This window comes from Hypanus sabinus, chromosome 25, assembly GCF_030144855.1.
Source record: "Hypanus sabinus isolate sHypSab1 chromosome 25, sHypSab1.hap1, whole genome shotgun sequence".
Taxonomy (NCBI): Eukaryota; Metazoa; Chordata; class Chondrichthyes; order Myliobatiformes; family Dasyatidae; genus Hypanus; species Hypanus sabinus.
In genome coordinates, this window is record NC_082730.1 from 279,047 (window position 1) to 300,302 (window position 21,256).

Here is a 21,256-nt window from a genome sequence, read left to right on the forward strand (position 1 = left end):
GTATGGGGTTGAGTGGGATCCAGGATCAGCCATGATGGAATGGTGGAACAGACATGATGGGCTGAATGGCTTAATTCTGCTCCTACGTCATGTGGTCTATCCTCCCACATTTCCCTTCCTTATTGTTGGTACATAGTGATGGAGATGCAACATAAAGATTCTTTACTCCCTCATGTAAGATGGACATAAGAAATAAAATTTTAATTCTAATTCTAATCTAATCAATTCCATCATCCAAATCTTTGACATATAACTTAAAAGGAATCAATCCCAACACAGACCCCTTTGGAACACCACTAGTCACTGGCAGCCAACCAGAAAAGTCTCCCTTTATTCCCTCTCTTTGCCTCCTGCCAATCAGCCACTGCTTTATCCATGCTATAATCTTTCCTGTAATACCTTGGGCTCACAGGTTGCTAAGCAGCCTCATGTGTGGCACCTTGTCAAAGGCCTTCTGAAAATCCAAGTACACAACATCAACCGATTCTTTGTTTATTCTGCATGTTATTTCTTCAAAGAGTTCCAACAGATGTAATCTGTGGCCAATCCAATTTTGAATCCAAATGTCCAAATCAGAGTGAACTCATGCTTCTTAATTTTGTTCATCAGCTGCCATGAAGGACCTTGTTGAATGACTTACTAAAGGATATGTGCTTTATGGCTGGCTATGTGGAGTGTGAGTGGTTGCAGCCTATGCTCATGTATTTGAAGGGGCTGCCCCTCAAGTTCTAATTGGACTACAGCCCTACACTCCTGACTTTAGGTACTTGGTGGAAAGGGGTTGAGGTGTGAAAGACAGGAGACTCCTTTTCAACTATCTCCTGAGCCTGACCAAGGTGATTGAGGCAGAGTACAAGCAGCAATCTGCTCGGCCGACTGCTGGTACCTCTTATGAGGATGTACCCATCCAGGTGTCCCTGGAGAGGGAACATGTGCTGTCCATGAGCACCTTGGGAGGTTGTTCCAGGACTGGGGGATGCCAAGGGAGTTTTATGGTATTGTAGAAAAGGGTAATCATATTTTTAATTCCACTAAAATCACATATATTAATTTATTTTATTCTAAAGAAAGAGTATATGAGCAAGAAAGGAGAATGGCAGTATGAGAAAGGCAGACAGTAAGGGAGAGAAGGGATGAAAGAGAAAGACCAACATTGAGAAAAAGGGTGAGGAGAGAGGAGGCCAAGACAGAAAATGAAGGAACGAATGAGAAAGGGTTGCAGACTGACCCTGCAGAGACAGAGAGTGCAAACAACCAGGGGAAGTAGTCTCTTGCACTAGTACTTTTATGTTTATTTTGTTGTGATTTTTGCGCGTGTAAATTGTGTACAATTAGTGTTAATGTAACATTGGGATCACATGTTTGTCCTCATCTATTAACGCACTGTTCTGCTCCTACATGAAGTAAGTTTTATGGTATTTATACCCTTTGGCATATTCATCAACAACAATGTTAAATATGAACATGGAGGAAGGTAGAGTGGCTGACCCAGGCAAGGTTGGAAGTCATCAGACCATATTGTGAGAGCTACCTGCCCTGTTCAGCCAGGTTTGCAGGATTCACTGGATGTTTGCTCAGCCTTGTATTGATTATAGAGCCTCTAGCTCATATGCTGTGTGAGGTGTAGGGGTCACGTTAGTCTCCTTTCCCCAGCTTCCCAAAAAAGAGACTGGTCTGTTATCTTAGTGTCTTGTTTATATTTTCTTTCTCTTTACCTCTATTCCCACGAGATTTTCGTGCTGATTTCTCAATAGAAAAAGATTAAGTTAAAGAGCTTTACAGATAGAAAAAAATCATCAGGTGGCGCCCACCAGGAGTGGAGATGCAGGGACAGACCAGAGTCTCATCCACCTGCAACTGAACAATGGCTGCTGATTGGATGGCGATTAATCATCGTCATCATCATCATCATCATCATCATCATCGTCGTCGTCGTCGTCATCATCATCATCATCATCGTTGTCGTCATCGTCATCATCATCGTCATCATCATCATCATCATCATCTTCTGTGTTGATCTCGCCTGAAAGTACGTCCTCAATCCAGTCCTCTAGCTCATCGGTGCTGGGCAGGTCATCCTCATCCATGTCAAGCCAGACGCTGTCAGCCTGCAGCCATAGAGAGAGAAGTGCAGGGGTGGGGGGGAAGACCAAGAGGGAAGTGAAGGAAGGCACAAGAGATTCTGGAGATGGAAATTTGGAGAACGCACACAAAGTCTAGCAACAGCTCTATTTCTGTGGTGAACTACATATACCTGTCTGGACATGCCCCCCCTGCTGACTGCTCCTGTGGCTCCTGCCACCAACCGTGGCTCCTTCCACAGACCCCAGTATAAAGGCAAATGGGGACTCCGCCCCAGTCTCAGTCTCCAGGATGCAGTGTGGTGGTCAATTGCTGCTTGTTCTTTCTTCCAGCCAATAAAAGCCAATATCTTGCCTCACGTCTCAGAGAGTTATTGATGGTGCATCAATTTCCATCTTTAGTATCTTTATTTTTCCCTTCCAGGGTTCTTTTGAAGACCCTGACCTGGAGTTACATGCAAACTTCAGTTCTCTATGGGAATGGGACCTGTTCTCAAGGTTTCAGGACCAGCTGTTGTTGCTTGCCACACCAAGGGTTTGGCCTGAGCATCTGGCTTGAATTTGAAAGCCTAAGATCTCGGGGCTCTGGAGACGGGTGGATCAAGGGTCGGTGTCCTGACAGGAGACTCATGTGTCATCGGGGAGGCTGGAAAATCTTTCGCTGTGGGCCCGAAAATCTGAGATCTTCACAATCTTCAGGCACAGAGCTTGTAAAAAGCGATGAAACACACTATTTAACATCGTAAACTAGCGGGTTGTTGTTATGTCGCCCATTCACTGTGAAAATGGGGGACACCTCCTTCTCTCTTATTAGGGAGAGAGAGAGAACCTGTGGTTTGTCAAAAACTGGATGAAGTGCGGTAGTCTTTGGAGTAACTGCAATGTCTGTGTCTTTGCTATCACCTAGCTCATGCTTGTGCTTGGTAGTGGGTGCGCTATTTTGCTGGGGAGGGAGAGGGGGGAATTGTTGCTTGTTGCTGCTTACACATGGGAGGGAGGAGCTGGGGGGTTTCTTTTGGGTTCTCATGTTTAACTACCATTCAATCTTTGGGGCACTTCTCTGTTTTCATGGATGTTTGTGAAGAAAAAGCATTTCAGAATGTATATTGTATACATTTCTCTGATATTAAATTGGACCTTTGGACCTTTGAACCTTTGAAATACTGAAAGAACACAGCAGGTCTAGAAGCATCTGTGGAGGGAAAAGAACAATCTTTCCTGCTGAGGCAGTGTGAATCTGTTGATGTCATTTATTGTATCCGATACTCCCAGTGTGGAATCCTCTACATCAGTGAGTAGTGACCTGGATTGGCAAACGACTTTGTCAAGTACATTTGCATTGCTCGCTGAGATCTTATAACCGCCACCATTTCAACTCTACTTCCCATTCCAATACCTACCTTCAATCAATGATCTCCACAGTGGTCACAGATGCAGGTTGAAGGAGGAACACCTCATATTCTGCCTGGGTACCTCCAATCTGATTGCACGAAAGTAGCCATCTCTAACTTACGGTAATAACTGCCCCCATTTCTTTTTATAACTGCCCACCTTTTTTCCTCATTCTGGTTGCCCTCTCACCCCATCTCCTTCCCACCCTCATGATGTCCATGACCTTCTACTGGTTTCCCAACCTCCTTCCCTTTATTGCTCTTCTACCTGTCAACTCCTAGCTTCTCCCATTATTCTCCTTTGCCTCTAATCAATCTTTAACCTCATCAGGTCTCAACTATCAGCTCCCAGTTTGTGCTCCTCTCCTTCCTCCACCTTCTTATTCTGGTTTTTGGCCCTTTCTATTCCAGTCCTGATGAAGGATCAGCCCAAAACATGAACCATTCACTTCCCACCATAAATGTTGCTTAGCCTGCTGAGTTCCTCCAGCATTTCCTGTTTGTTATTCAAGAGAGAGAAGGCTCTGTGACTGTGAAAGTTATCCAACTCCCACCCTCAACTCCCTCCATTTTTGATTGCTGCATGAGGTGAGTCCTCACCACATTCTAGATGGGAAGGTGGCTTGCTGTCATGGAGGGGAGACCATGCAGTTCAGGCAAGCCCCTCAAGAGGAGAAATAGAAAGGAGGAGGGCACCTGGAAAGACCTGGTTTCTACACAGGCAGATATAGAAAAGATAAGAATCAAATGCAGGAAGAGACCATTCAGCACATTTGGAGTATTGTGTTCTGATCTGGTTGTATCATTATAGGAAGGATGTGGAAGAGAGAGTACAGAAGAGATTTACCAGGGGGATGCTGTCTGGATTTGAGATCATGTCAATGGACAATAGACAATAGGTGCAGGAGTAGGCCATTTGGCCCTTCGAGCCAGCACCATCATTCACTGTGATCATGGCTGATCATCCAGAATCAGTACCCCATTCCTTGCTTCTCCCCATATCCCTTGACTTTGCTATCTTTAAGAGCTCTATCTAACTCTTTCTTGAAAGCATCTAGAGAATTGGTCTCCACTGCCTTCTGAGGCAGAGTATTCCACAGATCCACAACTCGCTGGGTGAAAAGGTTTTTCCTCAACTCTGTTCTAAATGGCCTAGCCCTTATTCTTAAACTGTGGCCTCTGGTTCTGGACTCCCCCAACATCGGGAACATGTTTCCTGCCTCTAGCATGTCCAATCCCTTAATAATCTTAGATGTTTCAATCAGATCCCCTCTGATCCTTCTAAATTCCAGTGTATACAAGCCCAGTCGCTCCAATCTTTCAACATATGACAGTCCTGCCATCCCTGGAATTAATCTCATGTACCTACGCTGCACTCCCTCCATAGCAAGAACATTCTTCCTCAAATTTGGAGACCAAAACTGCACGTAATACTCCAGGTGTGGTCTCACCAGGGCCCTGTACAATCGCAGAAACACTTCTTTGCTCCTATACTCAACTCCCCTTGTTATGAAGGCCAACATGCCATTAGCTTTCTTCACTGCTGCTGTACCTACATGCTTACTTTCAGTGTGATGAACAAGGACACCTAGCTCTCGTTGTACTTCCCCTTTTCCTAACTTGACACCATTCAGATAGTAATCTGCCTTCCTGTTCTTGCCACCAAAGTGGATAACTTCACATTTATCCACATTAAACTACATCTGCCATGCATCTGCCCACTCACTCAACCTGTCCAAGTCATCCTGCATTCTCATAACATCCTCTTCACATTTCACACTGCCACCGAGCTTTGTGTCATCTGCAAATTTGCTAATGTTACTTTTAATCCCTTCATCTAAATCAATGTATATTGTAAATAGCTGCGGTCCCAGCACTGAGCCTTGCGGTACCCCACTAGTCACTGCCTGCCATTCTGAAAAGGACCTGTTAATCCCTACTGTTTCCTGTTTGCCAACCAATTGTCTATCCCTACCCCCAATACCATGTGCTTTAATTTTGCCCATTAATCTCCTATGTGGGACCTTATCAAGGGTTTTCTGAAAGTTCAGGTACTCTATCTCCACTGGCTCTCCCTTGTCCATTTTAATAGTTACATCCTCAAAAGATTCCAGAAGATTAGTCAAGCATGATTTCCCCTTCGTAAATCCATGCTGATTCGGACTGATCCTGTTACTGCTTTCTCAATCGTCTGGCTTCCTGCTCATCTTTAATATGTTATACTTCTTCTCTTTTATTTTTATACTGTCATTGACTTCCCTTGTCAGCCACAGTCGCCCCCTACTCCCCTTAGAATCTTTCTTCCTCTTTGGAATGAACTGATCCTGCATCTTCTGTATTATTCCCAGAAATACCTGTCATTGTTGTTCCACTGTCATCCCTGCTAGGGTATTCTTCCGGTCAGCTTTGGCCAGCTCCTCCCTCATGGCTCCATAGTCCCCTTTGTTCAACTGTAATACTGGCACTTCTGATTTTTCCCTTCTCCCTCTCAAATTTTAGATTAAAACTTATCATATTATGGTCACTACCTCCTAATGGCTCCTTTACCTCGAGTTCCCTTATCAAATCTGGTTCATTACACAACACTAAATCCAGAATTGCCTTCTCCCTGGTAGGCTCCAGTACAAGCTGCTCTAAGAATCCTGCATGTTGAAATCCCCCATAACAACCGTAGCATTACCTTTGCAACATGCCAATTTTATCTTGATTCAACTTGCACCCTATATCCAGGCTAGTGTTTGGGGGCCTGTAGGTAACTCCCATTAGGGTCTTTTTACCCTTACCATTTTTCAGTTCTATTGATACTGTCTCTACATCTCCTGATTCTATGTCATCCCTCACAGGGACTGAATTTCATTCCTCACCAACAGAGCCACCCACCCCCTCTGCCCACCTGTCTTTCCTTTCGATAGGACGTATACCTTTGGAATATTCATTTCCCAGCCCTGGTCCTCTTGCAGCCAGGTCTCTGTTATTCCTATAACATCATTCTTGCCAATTTCCCACTGAGCCTCAAGCTCATCCACTTTATTTCTTATACTTCGTGTATTCATGTACAATATTTTTAATCCATTACTCCCCTCACCTTTCACATCAATTCCTGTTGCACTTGGCCATACTCTCTAATCCCTTCCTGAGCTTTCTGCTTCTTTAATTCTGTTGTCTTTCTTAACTTTTCTTACTCTCTCTTTCCCTTTAACTCCATCCTTATATTTCCAGTTTGTCTTCTCCCCCCCCCCCCCACTGCTTAGTTTAAGCACACCCATGTACCAGTGGCAAACCTGCCTGCCAGAATGCTGGTCCCCCACCTGTTAAGGTGCAACCCATCCCTTTTGTACAATTCATCCTTACCCCAAAACAGATCCCAAAGGTCTAAGAATCTAAATCCCTGCTCCCCGCACCAGCTCCCCAGCCACAAATTCAAATCCCCTATTTCCCTGTTCCTGATGTCTAATGGGGAAAGTTTCAGTGAACTAGGGCTTTTGTCTTTGGAGTGAAAAAAGATGAGAAGTGACTTGATAGGAGTAAAAAAGACGATGAGGGGCATAGATAGAATGGCAGCTGGTGTCTTTTTCCCAGGGGCAGCTATGCAAGTGGGTACAATTTTAAGAAAGGAATTTTAAGAAGGAAAGTACAGGAGAAATCTCAGAGTTTTTTCACACACAGAATGATAAGTGCATCGTACACACTACCATGTGGAAAGGAGGGATTAGATTGGCCTTGGAGTAGATTAGCACAAAAGTACAGTATCGTCGGCCAAAGGGTCTGAACTGTGATATGCTATTCTATGATCAGTGATCGTCCTTCTCTCATTTATCCCACAAGCATGGGAACAAACTCAGGAAAAAATCCAGTGAACTCAGAATAAATGAACACAGAATGGACCCGATCAGTGACGATATTGGTAGTGTCACCTCATCAGAAAGCAGGATCTGTACAGGAGGACTGAGCACTCCAGTTATGTGAAGAGGTTGGAGAGGCTGGGTCTGATCTCTCTGAAGCAGAGGAGTCTGAAAGGTCACAAGAGTCCTCGAACCATGAATCAAAGAAACAGGCTGTCAATCAGTTTTATAAAATCATGTAGATGATGGGATTCTATTTTTCTTGGTGAGAATCTTTGAAACAAGAGAGTTTATAATGATTGGAGGTTTCAGAGGAGTTCTGGAAAGAATTTTTCCCATTGGAGTTTAGAACCTATACACACTACCTGAGGGTGGGGGTGGAGTGTGGAGACAGAGATTCTCATCACACTGATGCATCTGGATCAGCACTTGAATAACTGAGGAAGATGCGGACTGAGTGCTGTGAAATGGAATTGAAATAGATAGAGACAATAATCACCATGGGCATGATGGGCCAAAAGGTCTCCATCTGTGCTGTGTAATACCAATACCAATCCTGGAGCCACAGGCAAGTTTTTGGTAGATTAGAGCATAGTAAATGTTGTGACTTTACTTAAGAAGGGCAGCAAAGAAAAATCTATGAACCATGGACCAGTAAGCAAAACAACTGTGGTTGGTAGGTTACTACATGGAATTCAGAGGAATAAGTTACATAAATATCTGGAGGGACAGGGGTTGATTAAGGGTAGTCAATACGCCTTTGTGTGTGGGAAATCATGTATCATGAACTTGATTGAGCTTTTTGATGAGGTGTCCAAGGTGGTCCATGAAGGCAGGGCATTGGACATGATCTATATGGAATTCAGTAAGGCCTTTTTTAAGGTTAAGCATGGCCATCGGCTATGGGTGCAACATCACTCCAGATCCAAGGAGATCTGGCTAATTGAAGGTGTAAAGCAGAGGGTGATGATGCAATGTTGCTAGTTGGAATGGAGGCCCATAATTAGTGGTATTCCCCAGAGGTATACAACTGCTATTATCAGCTACATCTGTATGGATTAAAATATACAAAAGATGGCTTGTACGTTTGCAAGAACTCGTTGGTATCGTTGATAGGTGGTATCATTGACAATGAAAATGATTATCAGGATTTACAGTGAGATCTTGAACATTTTGATAAGTGGACTGAGAAATGGCAAATGGAGTTTAATTTTGATACGTGTGAGGTATTGCAGTTTCAAAAGTCATATCCAGGTAGGAAGTGCCCTGGAGAATGTTGTGGTACAGAAAGACCTTGGAGAACTTGGTACATGGTTTTTGAAAGTGGCACCACAGATAAACATGATAGTGAAGAAGATGCTTTTCATCAGTCAGGGTGCAGGGTAATAAGTTGAGATTTTATGGTGCAATTGTACAAGAGGCCATAATTGGAGTGTTGTGTTCAGTTTTGCTCACTCTACTGTAAGAAATGTGATTGAACTGGGACGTGCACGGAAAAGATATACAAGGATGTTGGCAGAATTGTAAGGGTTAAAGGGAGAAGTTGGACTATAATACCATAAGACATAGGAGCAGAATTAGTCCATTTGACCCACTGAGTCTGTTCTGCCATTCAATTATGGCTGATCCTTTTTTACTCCTCCTGAACCCCATTTCCCAGCCTCCTCCGCATAAATTTTGATGCCATGTCCAATCAAGAACATATCAATATCTGCCTTAAATGCATCCAATAACCTGGCCACCAGAGCTGCACATGGCAACAAATTCCACAAATTCACCACCCTCTAGCTAAAGAAATTTCTCTGCATCTCTGCTTTAAATGGATGCCCCTCTAACCTGAGGCTGTGCCCTCTTGTCCTAGACTATCCCATCTTGGGAAACATCCTTTCCATATCTACTCTGTCTAGGCCTTTCAACATTCGAAAGGCTTCAATGAGATCACCCTTATCCTTCCATCTAATTCCAGGGAATACAGACCCAGAGCTATCAAATGTTCCTCGTATAAAAACACTTTCATTCCTGGAGTCATCCTTGTGAACTTCCTCTGGACTCTCTCCAATGCCAACATATCTCTTCTAAGATGAGGAGCCCAAAACTGCACACAATACTCAAGGTGAGGTCTCACCAGTGCCTTATACAGCCTTAGCATCACACCCCTGCTCTTGTATTCTGGACCTCTTGAAATGAGTGCTAACATTGCATTTGCCTTCCTCACCATTGACTCAACATTTAGGGTGTTCTACACAAGGATAGTCAAGTCTAATTGCATCTCAGATTTTTGGATTTTCTCCCTATTTAGAAAATAGTCCACACTTCTATTTCTACTACCAAAGTGAATGACCATGCATTTTCCAATATTATATTTCATTTGCCACTTTCTTGCCCATTCTCCGAATCTAAGTCCTTCTGCATCCTATCTGTTTCCTCAACACCACCTGCTCCTCCAGCAACTTTCGTATCATCTGCAAACTTGGCCAGAAAGCCATCTATTTCATCATCTAAATCATTTATATACAGCATAAAAAGAAGTGGTTCCAACACCGACCCCTGCAGAACATGACTAGATACTGACAGCCAACCAGACAAGGATCCTTTTACTCCCACTTCCTACCTCCTTCCAATCAGCTAACGCTCTAACCATGCTAGTAATTTTCCTGTAATACCATGGGCTCTTAAGTTGGAAAGCAGCCTCATATGTGGCACCTTGTCAAAGGCCTTCTGAAAGTCCAAATATACAACATCCACTGCAGTCCCTTTATCTATCCTACATGTAGTCTCCTCAAAGAATTCTGACAGGTTTGTCAAGCAGGATTTTCCATGGAGGTAACCATGCTGACTTTGTCCTATCTTGTCCTGTATCACCAAGTACTCCATCAGCTCATCCTTAACAATTGTCTCTGACATCTTCCCAACTACTGAGGTCAGGCTAACTGGTCTATAATTTCCTTTCTGCTGCCTTCCTCCTTTCTTAAAGAGTGGAGTGATGTGCAATTTTCTAGTCCCCTGGCACCATGCCAGAGTCCAGTGATTTTTGAAAGACCATTTCTAATTCTGCCACAATCTCTAACTCTACCTCTTTCAGAACCCTAGGGTGCAGTTCATCTGGTTAAGGTGACTTATGTACATTTAGGTCTTTCAGCTTCTTGAGCACCTTTTCCCTTGTAATAGTAACTGCAACCACTTCTCTTCTTTAAACACACTGCAGCATCTGGCATACTGTTAGTGTCTTCCACAATGAAAGCTCATGCAAAATACTCATTTAGTTCATCTGCCACCTCCTTGTCTCCCATTATTTCTCCTGCCTCATCTTCTAGCTGTCCTATATCCATTCTCATCTTTTATTTTTTACATACTTGAAGAAGTTTCTGCTATCCACTTTGAAATTACTTGCTAGCTTGCTTTCATATTTCATCTTTTCCCTTTTAATGATTCTTTTAGTTGCTCTCTATAGGTTTTTAAAAATTTCCCAATCCTCTATCTTCCCACCATTTTTTTCTTTGTTGTATGCCCTTTCTTTTGCTTTTATAATAGCTTTGACTTCCCTTGTCAGCCACTGTTGTACCATTTTACCATTTGAGTATTTCTTCATTTTTGGAATAAACATGTCCTGCACCTTCCTCATTTTTCCCAGAAATGCATGCCATTGCTGTTCTGCTGACATCTCTGCCAGCAGTTCCTTCCAATTTACTTTGGCCAATTCCTCTCTTATACCAGCAACACAGACAAAATGCTGGTGGAACACAGCAAGCCAGGCGGCATCTACAGGAAGAAGTACAGTTGACATTGAGGGCTGAGACCCTTCATCAGGACTAAGAGATTTGAAAGTGGGAGGCGACACTTCACCCGTGAGTCGGCTAGTGTGATAAACTGCGTCTGGTGCTCCTGGTGCGGCTTTCTATATATTGGTAAGAATCCGATGCAGACTGGGAGACCGTTTCGCTGAACACCTACGTTCTGTCTGCCAGAGAGAGCAGGACCTCCCAGTGGGTACACATTCTAATTCCATGTCCCATTCCCATTCCGATATGTCAATCCATGGCCTCCTCTACTGTCAAGATGAAGCCACACTCAGTTTGGAGGAACAACACCTTATATTCTGTCTGGGTAGCCTCCAACCTGATGGCATGAACATTGATTTCTCTAACTTCCGTTAATGCCCTTCCTCCCCCTCTTACCCCATCCCTTTTTTATTTATTTGTTTATTGTTTTTTCTCTCTGTCCCTCTCACAATCACTCCTTGCCAGCTCTCCTTCTTCCTCTGGTGCTCCACTCCCCCTTTCTTTCTCCTTAGGCCTCCCGTCCCATGATCCTTTCCCTTCTCCAGCTGTGTATCACTTTTGCCAATCAATTTTCCAGCTCTTAGCCTCATCCGTTCCCCCCTCCTGCCTTCTCCTATCATTTCAGATCTCCCCCTCCTCTCCCACTTTCAAATCTCTTACTATCTTTTCTTTCAGTTAGTCCTGGCGAAGGGTCGCGGCCCGAAACATCGACTGTACTTCTTCCTATAGATGCTGCCTGGCCTGTTGCATTCCACTAGCATTTTGAGTGTGTTGCTTGAATTTTCAGCTTCTGCAGATTTCCTCGTGTTTCCTCTCTTATACCACTGTAATTTCACTTACTCCGCTGAAATACTGCAGTCAGACTTTACTTTTTCCCTATAAAATTTCAAGTTGAATACAATCATATTCTGATCACTGGTTCCTAAAGATCTTTTACTCTAAGCTCCCTAATCGCCTCCGGTTCATTGCATAACACCCAATCAAGTATAGATGATCCCCTAGTAGGCTCAACGACAAATTGCTCTAAAAAGCCATTCAACAAGTTCACCCTCTTGAGATCCATTACCAACCTAATTTTCCCAATCAACCTGCATGTTAAAATCTTCCGTGACTATCATAACATTTCCCTTTTGACATATCTTTTCTATTTTCTGTTGTAATCTGTGGTTCACATCCCAGCCACTGTTGCAATCAAATTTCTTCCTCAGCACTGTCTACCTGTCCACCTATCTTTGTATCATCTGCAACCTTTGCCACAAAGCCATCAATTCCATTCTCTAAATGACTGGCAAACAATGTGAAAAGTAGCAGTCCCAATACTGACCCCTGAGGAACACAACTAGTCACTGGCAGCCAACCAGAAAAGGCCTTCTTTATTCCCACTCAATGCCTCCTGCCTTTATCCATGCCAATATCTTTCCTGTAAAACTACAGGATTTTAACATGTTAAGCAGTTTCATGTGTGGCACTTTATCAAATGCCATTTGAAAATACAAGTAAATGATATCCACTACCTCTCCTTTGTCCACCCAGCTGAATACTTCCTCAAAGGACTCCAACAGATTTGTTAGGCAAGATTTCCCTTATAGAAACCATGCTTCATTTGACTTAGGTTTATCATTAGTCTCAAGTTACCCCGAAACCAAATCCTTAATAATAAACTCCAACACTTTCCCAACCACTGAGGTTAGGCTAACTGGCCTATAATTTCATTTATTTTGACTTACTCCCTTACTTAAAGAGTGGAATGACATTTGCAATTCTCCAGTCCTCCAGGTCCATGCTAGAATCAAGTGATTCTTGAAAGATCATGTCCAATGCATCCATTATCTCAACAGCAACCTCTCTCAGGACTCTGGGACGTTGTTCATCTGGTCCAGGTGACTTATCCACCTTAAGACTTTTGACTTTGCCTAGCACTTTTAGTATCCTGCTTTATATTATTGGCAAGTTTGCCCTCATATTTCATCTTTTCCTTCTTATGGCTTGTTTAGTTGCCTTTTGTTGGATTTTTAAAGCTGCCCAATCATCCAACTTCCCTCTCACTTTTGCTACTTTATATGCCTATTCCTTGGCTTCTATGCAGTCCTTAACTTCCTTTGTCAGCCACAGTTGCCTACCCCTGTCAGTTAAGAACTTCCTCTTCTGTGGGACATGTCTATCCTGTGTTTTGTATTAATCACAGAAACTTCAGCCTCCTCTGCTCTGCTGTCATCTCTGCCAGTATCCTCCTGCTAGTCAAGCTCCTCTCTCATGTCTCTGTAACTCCCTTTATTCTATTGCAATATTGATACATGTGACTTGTACTTCTCCCTCTCAAACTGCAGTATGAATTCAATCATATTATGATCACTGTCCCCACAGGGTTCCTTTACAATAAGCTCCCTAATGAGATCTGGGTTATTACACAACACCCAATTTAAGATCATCTTTTCCCTAGTAGGTTCAAGCACAAGTTGCTCTAAAAAGTATTCTCATAGGCGTTCAACAACTTCCCTTTCTTGCGATCTGACACCAACCTGATTTTTCCAACCCCTTTGCATATTGAAGTCCCTCATTACAATTGTGACATTACCCTTGTAACATGCCTTTAATCTCAACCCCACACCATGGCAACTATTTGAAGGTCTATAAATGATTTCCATCATGTTTTTTTTAACCCTTGAAGTTTCTTAACTCCACCCACAAAGATTCAACATTCTCTGACCCTATGACACCTCTTTCTAAAGATGTAATTTCATCTCTTACCAAAAGAGCCACACCACTGGCTATGCCTTCCTCCCTGTCCTTTCAATACAAAGTACGTTCTTTGATGTTAAGCTCCCAGCTACGGCCTTCTTTTAGCCATGACTCAGTGATGCCCACATCATGCTGACCAATCTCTAACTATGCCACGAGTTCGTCCACCTAATAATGAATGCTACGCACATTTAAATACAACTCCTTCAGTCCTGCACTCTTCACCCTTTTGACTTTTGCCTGTGATATAACTAAACTCTTTGCTGTCTGGATTTATACCCAGTCATTGGCTTGAACTTCCTTACATTCATGTTACACCCATCATCTACTTGTAAACATGCTGGCTCATCCTCAGCTCTATCATACTGGTTCCCCTCTCCCTGCCCTTTTAGTTTAAAGCACTCCCAACAGCTCTAGTAAACCTGCCCGCAAGATTATTGGTCCCCCTCAGATTCAAGTACAACCCATCCCTTTTGTACATGTTCCATCTGTCCCAGAGGGGTCCCAATGATCCAGAAAACTAAATCCCTGTCCCCCTGTTCCAACTCTTCAGCCACGCATTTATCTGCCACCTCATTCTATTCCTTTCCTCACTGTCATGTGGCACAAGCAGCAATCCCAAGATTACTACTCTTGAAGTCCTGCTTTTCAGCTTCCTTCCTAACTCTCTGTATTCTGTGTTTAGAACCACCTCCCTCTTTCTACCCATGTCATTGATACTAATATGTACCACAACTTCCAGCTGCTCTCCTTCCCTTTTCAGGATATTATGGACATGTTCAGAAACATTCCAGACCCTGGCACCTGGGAGGCAAACTACTATCTATGTTTCTTTTTCACACCCGCATAATCACCTATCTGTCCTCCTAAGCATTGGAAAGGGTACAGAGGAAATTTACCAGGATGCTGCCCGGTTTAGAGAGTATGGATTATGATCAGAGATTAAGGGAGCTAGAGCTTTAATCTTTGGAGAGAAGGAAGATGACAGGAGGCATGTTAGAGGTGTACAAGATATTAAGAGGAATAGACAGAGTGGACAACCAGCGCCTCTTCCCCAGGGCACCACTGCTCAGTACAAGAGGACATGGCTTTAAGTTAAGGGGAGTGAAGTTCAAGGGGGATATTAGAGGAAGGTTTTTCACTCAGAGAGTGGTTGGTGTGTGGAATGCACTGCCTGAGTCAGTGGTGGAGGCAGATACACTAGTGAAGTTTAAGAGACTAATAGACAGGTATATGGAAGAATTTAAGGTGGGGGGGTTATATGGGAGGCAGGGTTTGAGGGTCGGCACAACATTGTGGTCCGAAGGGCCTGTAATGTGCTGTACTATTCTATGTTCTATGTTTTAATTATAGAATCCTCTATCAGTGCTGCCATCTTCTGCAGAGCCACAGAGGCAGACTCAGTGCTAGAGGCATGGCTGCTGTTGCCTCTCCCATTTAGGTCCTCCTCTCTCCTTAGTGTACTCAAAATGGAGCACTTATTATTGATGGAGGTGGCCATAAGAATGCTCTCCACTATCTGATGTTCTCCCTTCCCTACCTAATAATCTTTCTGCTGTGTCAGGCTAGGGTCTAAATGGTGTTGGACATGGTTCCAGCAACCTGTCACTGATCTTACATTCTGTGTCTAGGTTGCAGAACAGTGATTCTTCTGCCTTTCTGTCTCCAGAATGACACTTCTTATCCACATTTTTTGTTATACCACCAACTGACAGACAGTTGGAATCTAACAGAGCAGAGGGGAAAAGGACCATAGCGTGTGAGGAAGGCTGGGACCTGGGCAATACAGACTTCACATACAATTCTGCTGGAACAGAGGGAGCTGTAGCATCCAATGGGGAATCCTTCCAGTGGAAGGAGTCACCATTCTGACCCACAGAGAGTCGCAGTATTACCGACTCACAGATTTGTACAGCATAGAAGCAGACCCATAGTGTCCATGGTGACCCTACTGTCCATCTACACTAACCCTATTTGCTCAAATTAGGACCGCTTCCTGTTCCTTGCCTTCTGGTAACTGTCTAAATGCTTGTTAAACATGGTGATGTGGTGAGCAGCAATGTTCTAACAGGGATACAGGAACAAAACATAATGCAGAGGATTGAATCTGGAAACAGGAACTTGCCAACTTAAGGGACAGCCCAATTCTCCATAAGGAAAAAATCCTGGATACCACACAAACCGTTGTTATCCTGCAGGTTGTGAACAAGCATGGAGGGCAGTTATAAACACTGTCCTTAGCATATAATAAAAGTTTAGATCAGGATAACCAGGTATTATCTCCAAGTTGCAGATGACAGAAAGCTGGGCTGTGAGGTAAATGGTAAGGGTGCAAAGAAGTTGTAGTGGGGTGAGTTAATTCAGGTGTAATGCACTGTGGCCTGCTCCTGTGCCACAGTTAATATGGAATTGTATCCCCAACATGTCTGTTCCCCACCCTTCCCATTACAGCTCTGCAACCATCACCCCCCACCCACACATACATATACATACACAACTCACCGGCCCTTCAGAAGGCCACCTCATACATGCAAAACACTTACGTCAGTGACATTGACGATGCCAATCTGGGGTTCGGACAAATCGATGTTGAATGTTTTCTCCCAGTATGGATTCAGCTGCAGGGAGGGAAATGGGAGAGAGGTGAGTAGAGATTAGGGATGGAGGGCAGGCATGGCCAAAAGGCAGGGTCAGCAAAAGGGGAATGACAATGACTTTTCCTCCCCGAAAAGAAACTGGTGTAATGTTCAGGATAAATGTAAATGTTCTGTCCCTCCTTCCAGGCTGACAGCATTTTGCAAACTTTGATAGAAAGTGCCCACAGATATCCCAACCAACAGACTTCCCAGCACTCAACTCTTGGCAGGACCAGGAGAGGTGGTAGCCAGCCTGATGTAAGGCCCAGGACACTGGGAAGGGTCTAATCACAAGCAAAAGAAAATCTGCAGATGCTAGAAATCCAAGCAACAGACACAAAATGCTGGAGGAACTAAGCAAGCCTGGCAGCATCTATGGAAAAGAATATACTGTAGTCGATGTTTTGGGCCAAGACCATGTCTTAGGAGCAGAATTAGGCCATTCAGCCGACCTAGTCCCTTCAACAGGACTGAAGAAAAAAAAAAGAGGAATCAGAGTTAGAAGGTAGGAGGAGGAGAGGAAGAAACACAAGGTGATAGGTAAAACCTTGAGGGGGTGAAGGATGAAGTAAAAAGCTGGAAGTTAATTGGTGAAAGAGATACAGGGCTGGAGACGGAGAAATCTGATAGGAGAAGACTGAAGGCCATGGAAGAAAGAAAGGGAGGAGGAGCATTAGAGGAAGTGATGGGCAGGTAAGGAGATAAGGTGAGGGAGGGAAAGGAGAATGAGAAATGGTGAAGGAGGTAGTTTAATTCCACTTCCCATTCCTATTCTGACATGTCAGTCCATGGCCTCCTCTACTGGTGTGATGAGGCCACACTCAGGTTGGAGGAGGAACACCTTACATTCCTCCTGGGTAGCTTTCAACCTGATGGCATGAACATCAATTTCTTGAACCTGGTAATGCCCCGACCCCTTCACCATTCTCCATTCCCTTTTCACCTCTCTCACCTTATCTACTTTCCTGCCTATCACCCCCTCTCGTGCTCCTCTCCCTTTTCGTTTTTCCATTGCCTTCTCTCTTATCAGATTCCCCCTTCTATAGCCCTGTATCTCTCACCAATCAACTTCCCAGCCCTTAACTTTAGCCCCTTCCACACTCCGGTTTCACCTGTCACCCTGTGTTTCTTCCTCTCCTCTCCCCACCTTCTAACTGACTCATCATCTTTATTTTTCCAGTCTTGATAAAGGGTCTAGGCCTGAAACATCAACTACACTCTTTTCCATAGATGCTGCTGGCCTGCTGAGTTCCTCCTGCATTTTGTGTCTGTTGCACTGGGAAATATTATGGTCAGAGTAAGATTACAGCAAAGCCAGGCATTACGTGTAGGGATAGGCCAATGATTAAGTAAAGGGAACAGCTGGGTTGGAGTACAGTTTAGATTAGATTTAGTATTGTTAGGATTGCAAGTACATTTAAATAAAGTCACAGTGAGTCTGAGGCTGGGACACAACGAGCACTGGGAACTGAGCAAGTGTTTGGGTCTGGCTTCAGGTAAGGGCTTGATGATGAGGGTCAGGCAGAGCACTTAAATCAGGTTTAGAGTCAGTGACATAGAAAGTGGAACAGACGTTGGGAGGGGTTGGGTGTGAGGGGCCTTGGGAATGGTTGGAAAGTGAGGCAGCTGTAGGTAAGGGTTGAGGAATGAAAGACACATTGGGAAGTTTTTGGAAGTGGGACAGATATATGGAAGAGTTGTGCAGTGAAGGCACCTTGGGGAGGGTTTTCATGTGAGGAAGCCATTCAGATATAAAGTGCTGGGAACTGTGGATTGATATGAAAGGTGAGGCTCATGGATTTGAGATGGTCTTAGAGCCTGGGCAGTGAGGTTGTACCCAGGTTTTGTGTGAGCTGGGGCTCAGGATGTTTTAGGGTAGGACATGGATGTGGGAGTTTGGTTTGGGGAGTAAAGACAAAGGAGGACAGGTTGTGTTCATCTGGGAACCATCAGTGAATCAAAGTTCTCAGTGTAACAGGTACCAGAGGGAAGTCTTCAGGATCGATCCAGATGATGCTGAGGTCTGGATTGTCTGTGTTGTCCTCTGCCACTTCCTTCAGAATCTCCAGGAATTCATAACCATCTAGGACAGGGAGAATCCAGTGGGAAAGAGAGAAGCAGTGATTATGGCAGTGATAGTACATCGATGCAACTTCACCTTCAGTGTGACTCCTTGCCACCACCCCCCCACAGAGCATAGCACCCTCACTGGCTCCACCCACAGCTAGCAGATCCCTCATTGCTCTATTGAACAGTGAGGAGCTCCCTTACTCTGCCCTTCCCATAGAATGGTGCTCCCTCAACAGTGAGCGGTTGTTGGTATGAAAATTGATTAGATAGCAACAGAAGTAATGGCCAGAGGAGGTTACAGAGATGGGGAGGTGCATAAATGTCAGAGGAAGCTACAGAGACAGGAAGGGTGTAGAGGACAGAGAAGGTTACAGGGATAAGGAAGTTGGGGAGAACAGAAGGGGTGACAGCAATGGAGAATGGGTCGGGGCCGGTGGGGTGATAGGAATAAAGACTGTGCTCTCAAAATAACTAATGCCCATTCCCCCCACCTTGTGTTTCCAAAATAAAGCCAACAAGATTGGCCTCAGCCCTGTCTCTGGGCATCACCTGCGTCATCCTCCTCTGCAAAGGCCACGATGTGTATCCCATTGATGTCGTCCTCCTGAGTCCAGATGGGTGGTGGGGTGTAGGGATGGGGAAGACAAAGAATCACAAGGTCATGAAACAGCTTGTGTCACCAAAGCTGCATCACAGGCAGCGGAAGTTGAAAGGTCACTAGAGGGGTGATAGCAGAACAGTCTCTGAGCAACATGAACACTCACCCAGGTCTCGTACATACTGTCAGGCTTCAGCTTCCGCAGAGTAGCCCTGCAATCATTCAAACCATTATGTTTAGAAAATCATTGAGCATTTCCACAGTAAAGCTCTCCCTGCACTTATTTATTACACACTCCCTCTACACTGTCCCATCACACATACCCAGGGGAGGGTTAGACACAGAGTGAAGCTCCCTCTACCCTGTCCCATCATGCACTCCCAGGGCATGGGTCAGACACAGAGTGAAACTCCCGCTACTCTGTCCATCATACATTCCCAGGGGAGGATTAGACGCAAAGTGAGACTCCCTCTACACTGTACTATCACACACTCCCAGGGGATGGATTAGACACAGAGTGAGACTCCCTCTACCCTGTCCCATCACGCACTCCCAGGGCATGGGTCAGACACAGAATGAAGCTCCCGCTACACTGTCCATCATACATTCCCAGGGGAGGATTAGACACAAAGTGAGACTCCCTCTACACTGTACTATCACACACTCCCAGGGGATGGATTAGACACAGAGTGAGACTCCCTCTACCCTGTCCCATCACGCACTCCCAGGGCATGGGTCAGACACAGAATGAAGCTCCCGCTACACTGTCCATCATACATTCCCAGGGGAGGATTAGACACAAAGTGAGACTCCCTCTACACTGTCCCATCACGCACTCCCAGGGCATGGGTCAGACACAGAATGAAGCTCCCGCTACACTGTCCATCATACATTCCCAGGGGAGGATTAGACACAAACTGAGACTCCCTCTACACTGTCCTATCTCACACTCCTAGGGGATGGATTAAACACAGAATGAAACTCCCTCTACACCGTCCCATTATACACTCCCAGAACACAAATCAGACAAAAAGTATTGTTCTCTCTACACTATCCCATCACACACTGACAGAGTATGGTTCAGACACTGAGTGAAGTTCCCTCTACAGTGTCTCCCAGGGATGGGTTAGACATAGAGTGAAGATCCCTCTGCTTTCTGCCCTCTGCTCACCTTTTATGTTCAATGACATAATCGACAATTTCTTTCTCTGTGTAGGGTTTTCCTGGAATTGTATCTGGCTCATCCATAAATGGTTCATAGAAGTCAACTTGGTTCATTTTAAGGTCCAGGTTATTTGCCACCTATATAAAGCAGAGAGAGACTTTGGAGCTCTTAACTATGGTGCGCAACATGTCCCTTACTCTGTTACCTGCCCCTCAGTGATTTCACACACAACCATCGCCGGTCCCCTTGGAAGTGCTTCCCTCCCAGTTTCCCTGCATTCCTCCCATCTTGCAGCCTAACAATCAATGATTGTAGAATCTTCAGTTCCATTCAGAACTCCTCAACAAATGAAGAATTTTGTATCTGTATGTAGTGAGATCTGGTCATTATTCAGACACAGGCTGACAAAATGACAAGTACATTTGCAAAGTATCTGGTAATGGCCATCTCAACAGGAGACAGCATGGCACTAACTTTCAAGCTAGTTATGGGAAGTGGTCAGGACAGTTTTGAAACTCGGGCTCTAACTCAGCTGATGTCAATATTGTTAGACAGAACTTGAAAACAAGAGACATAAGACACTAATGACAGAAGTGATGATATTAGCTTAAAGGAAGAAAGCAGACGGTAGTTGTGGTAGGAATGTATTCTGCCTGGAGGTTGGTGACTAGGGGAGTGCCGCAGGGATCTGTCCTGGGACCCCTGCTATTTATGATTTTTATAAATGACCTGGATGTAGAGGCGGAAGGATGGGTGAGTAAGTTTGCGGATGACACAAAGATTGGAGGAGTTGTGGATGGAGCTGTAGGTTGTCGAAGGTTACAAGAGGATATAGACAGGCTGCAGAGTTGGGCAGAAAAATGGCTGATGGAGTTCAATCTGGACAAGGGTGAGGTGATGCATTTTGGAAGGACAAACCAGAAGACTGAGTACAGGATTAATAGTCAGTTACTTA

At 44.4% G+C, this 21,256-nt stretch overlaps 1 protein-coding gene across 1 annotated transcript in view; it reads right to left on the reverse strand.

Moving 5' to 3' along the window:
- Nucleotides 1-1,532: 1,532 nt before the first annotated feature.
- LOC132381245 (calsequestrin-1-like) overlaps nt 1,533-21,256 on the reverse strand; it is a 55,170-nt gene continuing 35,446 nt past the window's right edge. Inside the window, exons 6-11 of the mRNA XM_059950625.1 lie at nt 20,308-20,438; nt 19,303-19,348; nt 19,088-19,142; nt 18,451-18,551; nt 16,376-16,450; nt 1,533-2,108 (exon numbers count right to left, since the gene is read on the reverse strand). Of these exons, the coding sequence (XP_059806608.1) occupies nt 1,887-2,108; nt 16,376-16,450; nt 18,451-18,551; nt 19,088-19,142; nt 19,303-19,348; nt 20,308-20,438 (630 nt within the window). The 3' untranslated portion in view covers nt 1,533-1,886. The remainder of the gene's footprint in view (nt 2,109-16,375; nt 16,451-18,450; nt 18,552-19,087; nt 19,143-19,302; nt 19,349-20,307; nt 20,439-21,256) is intronic.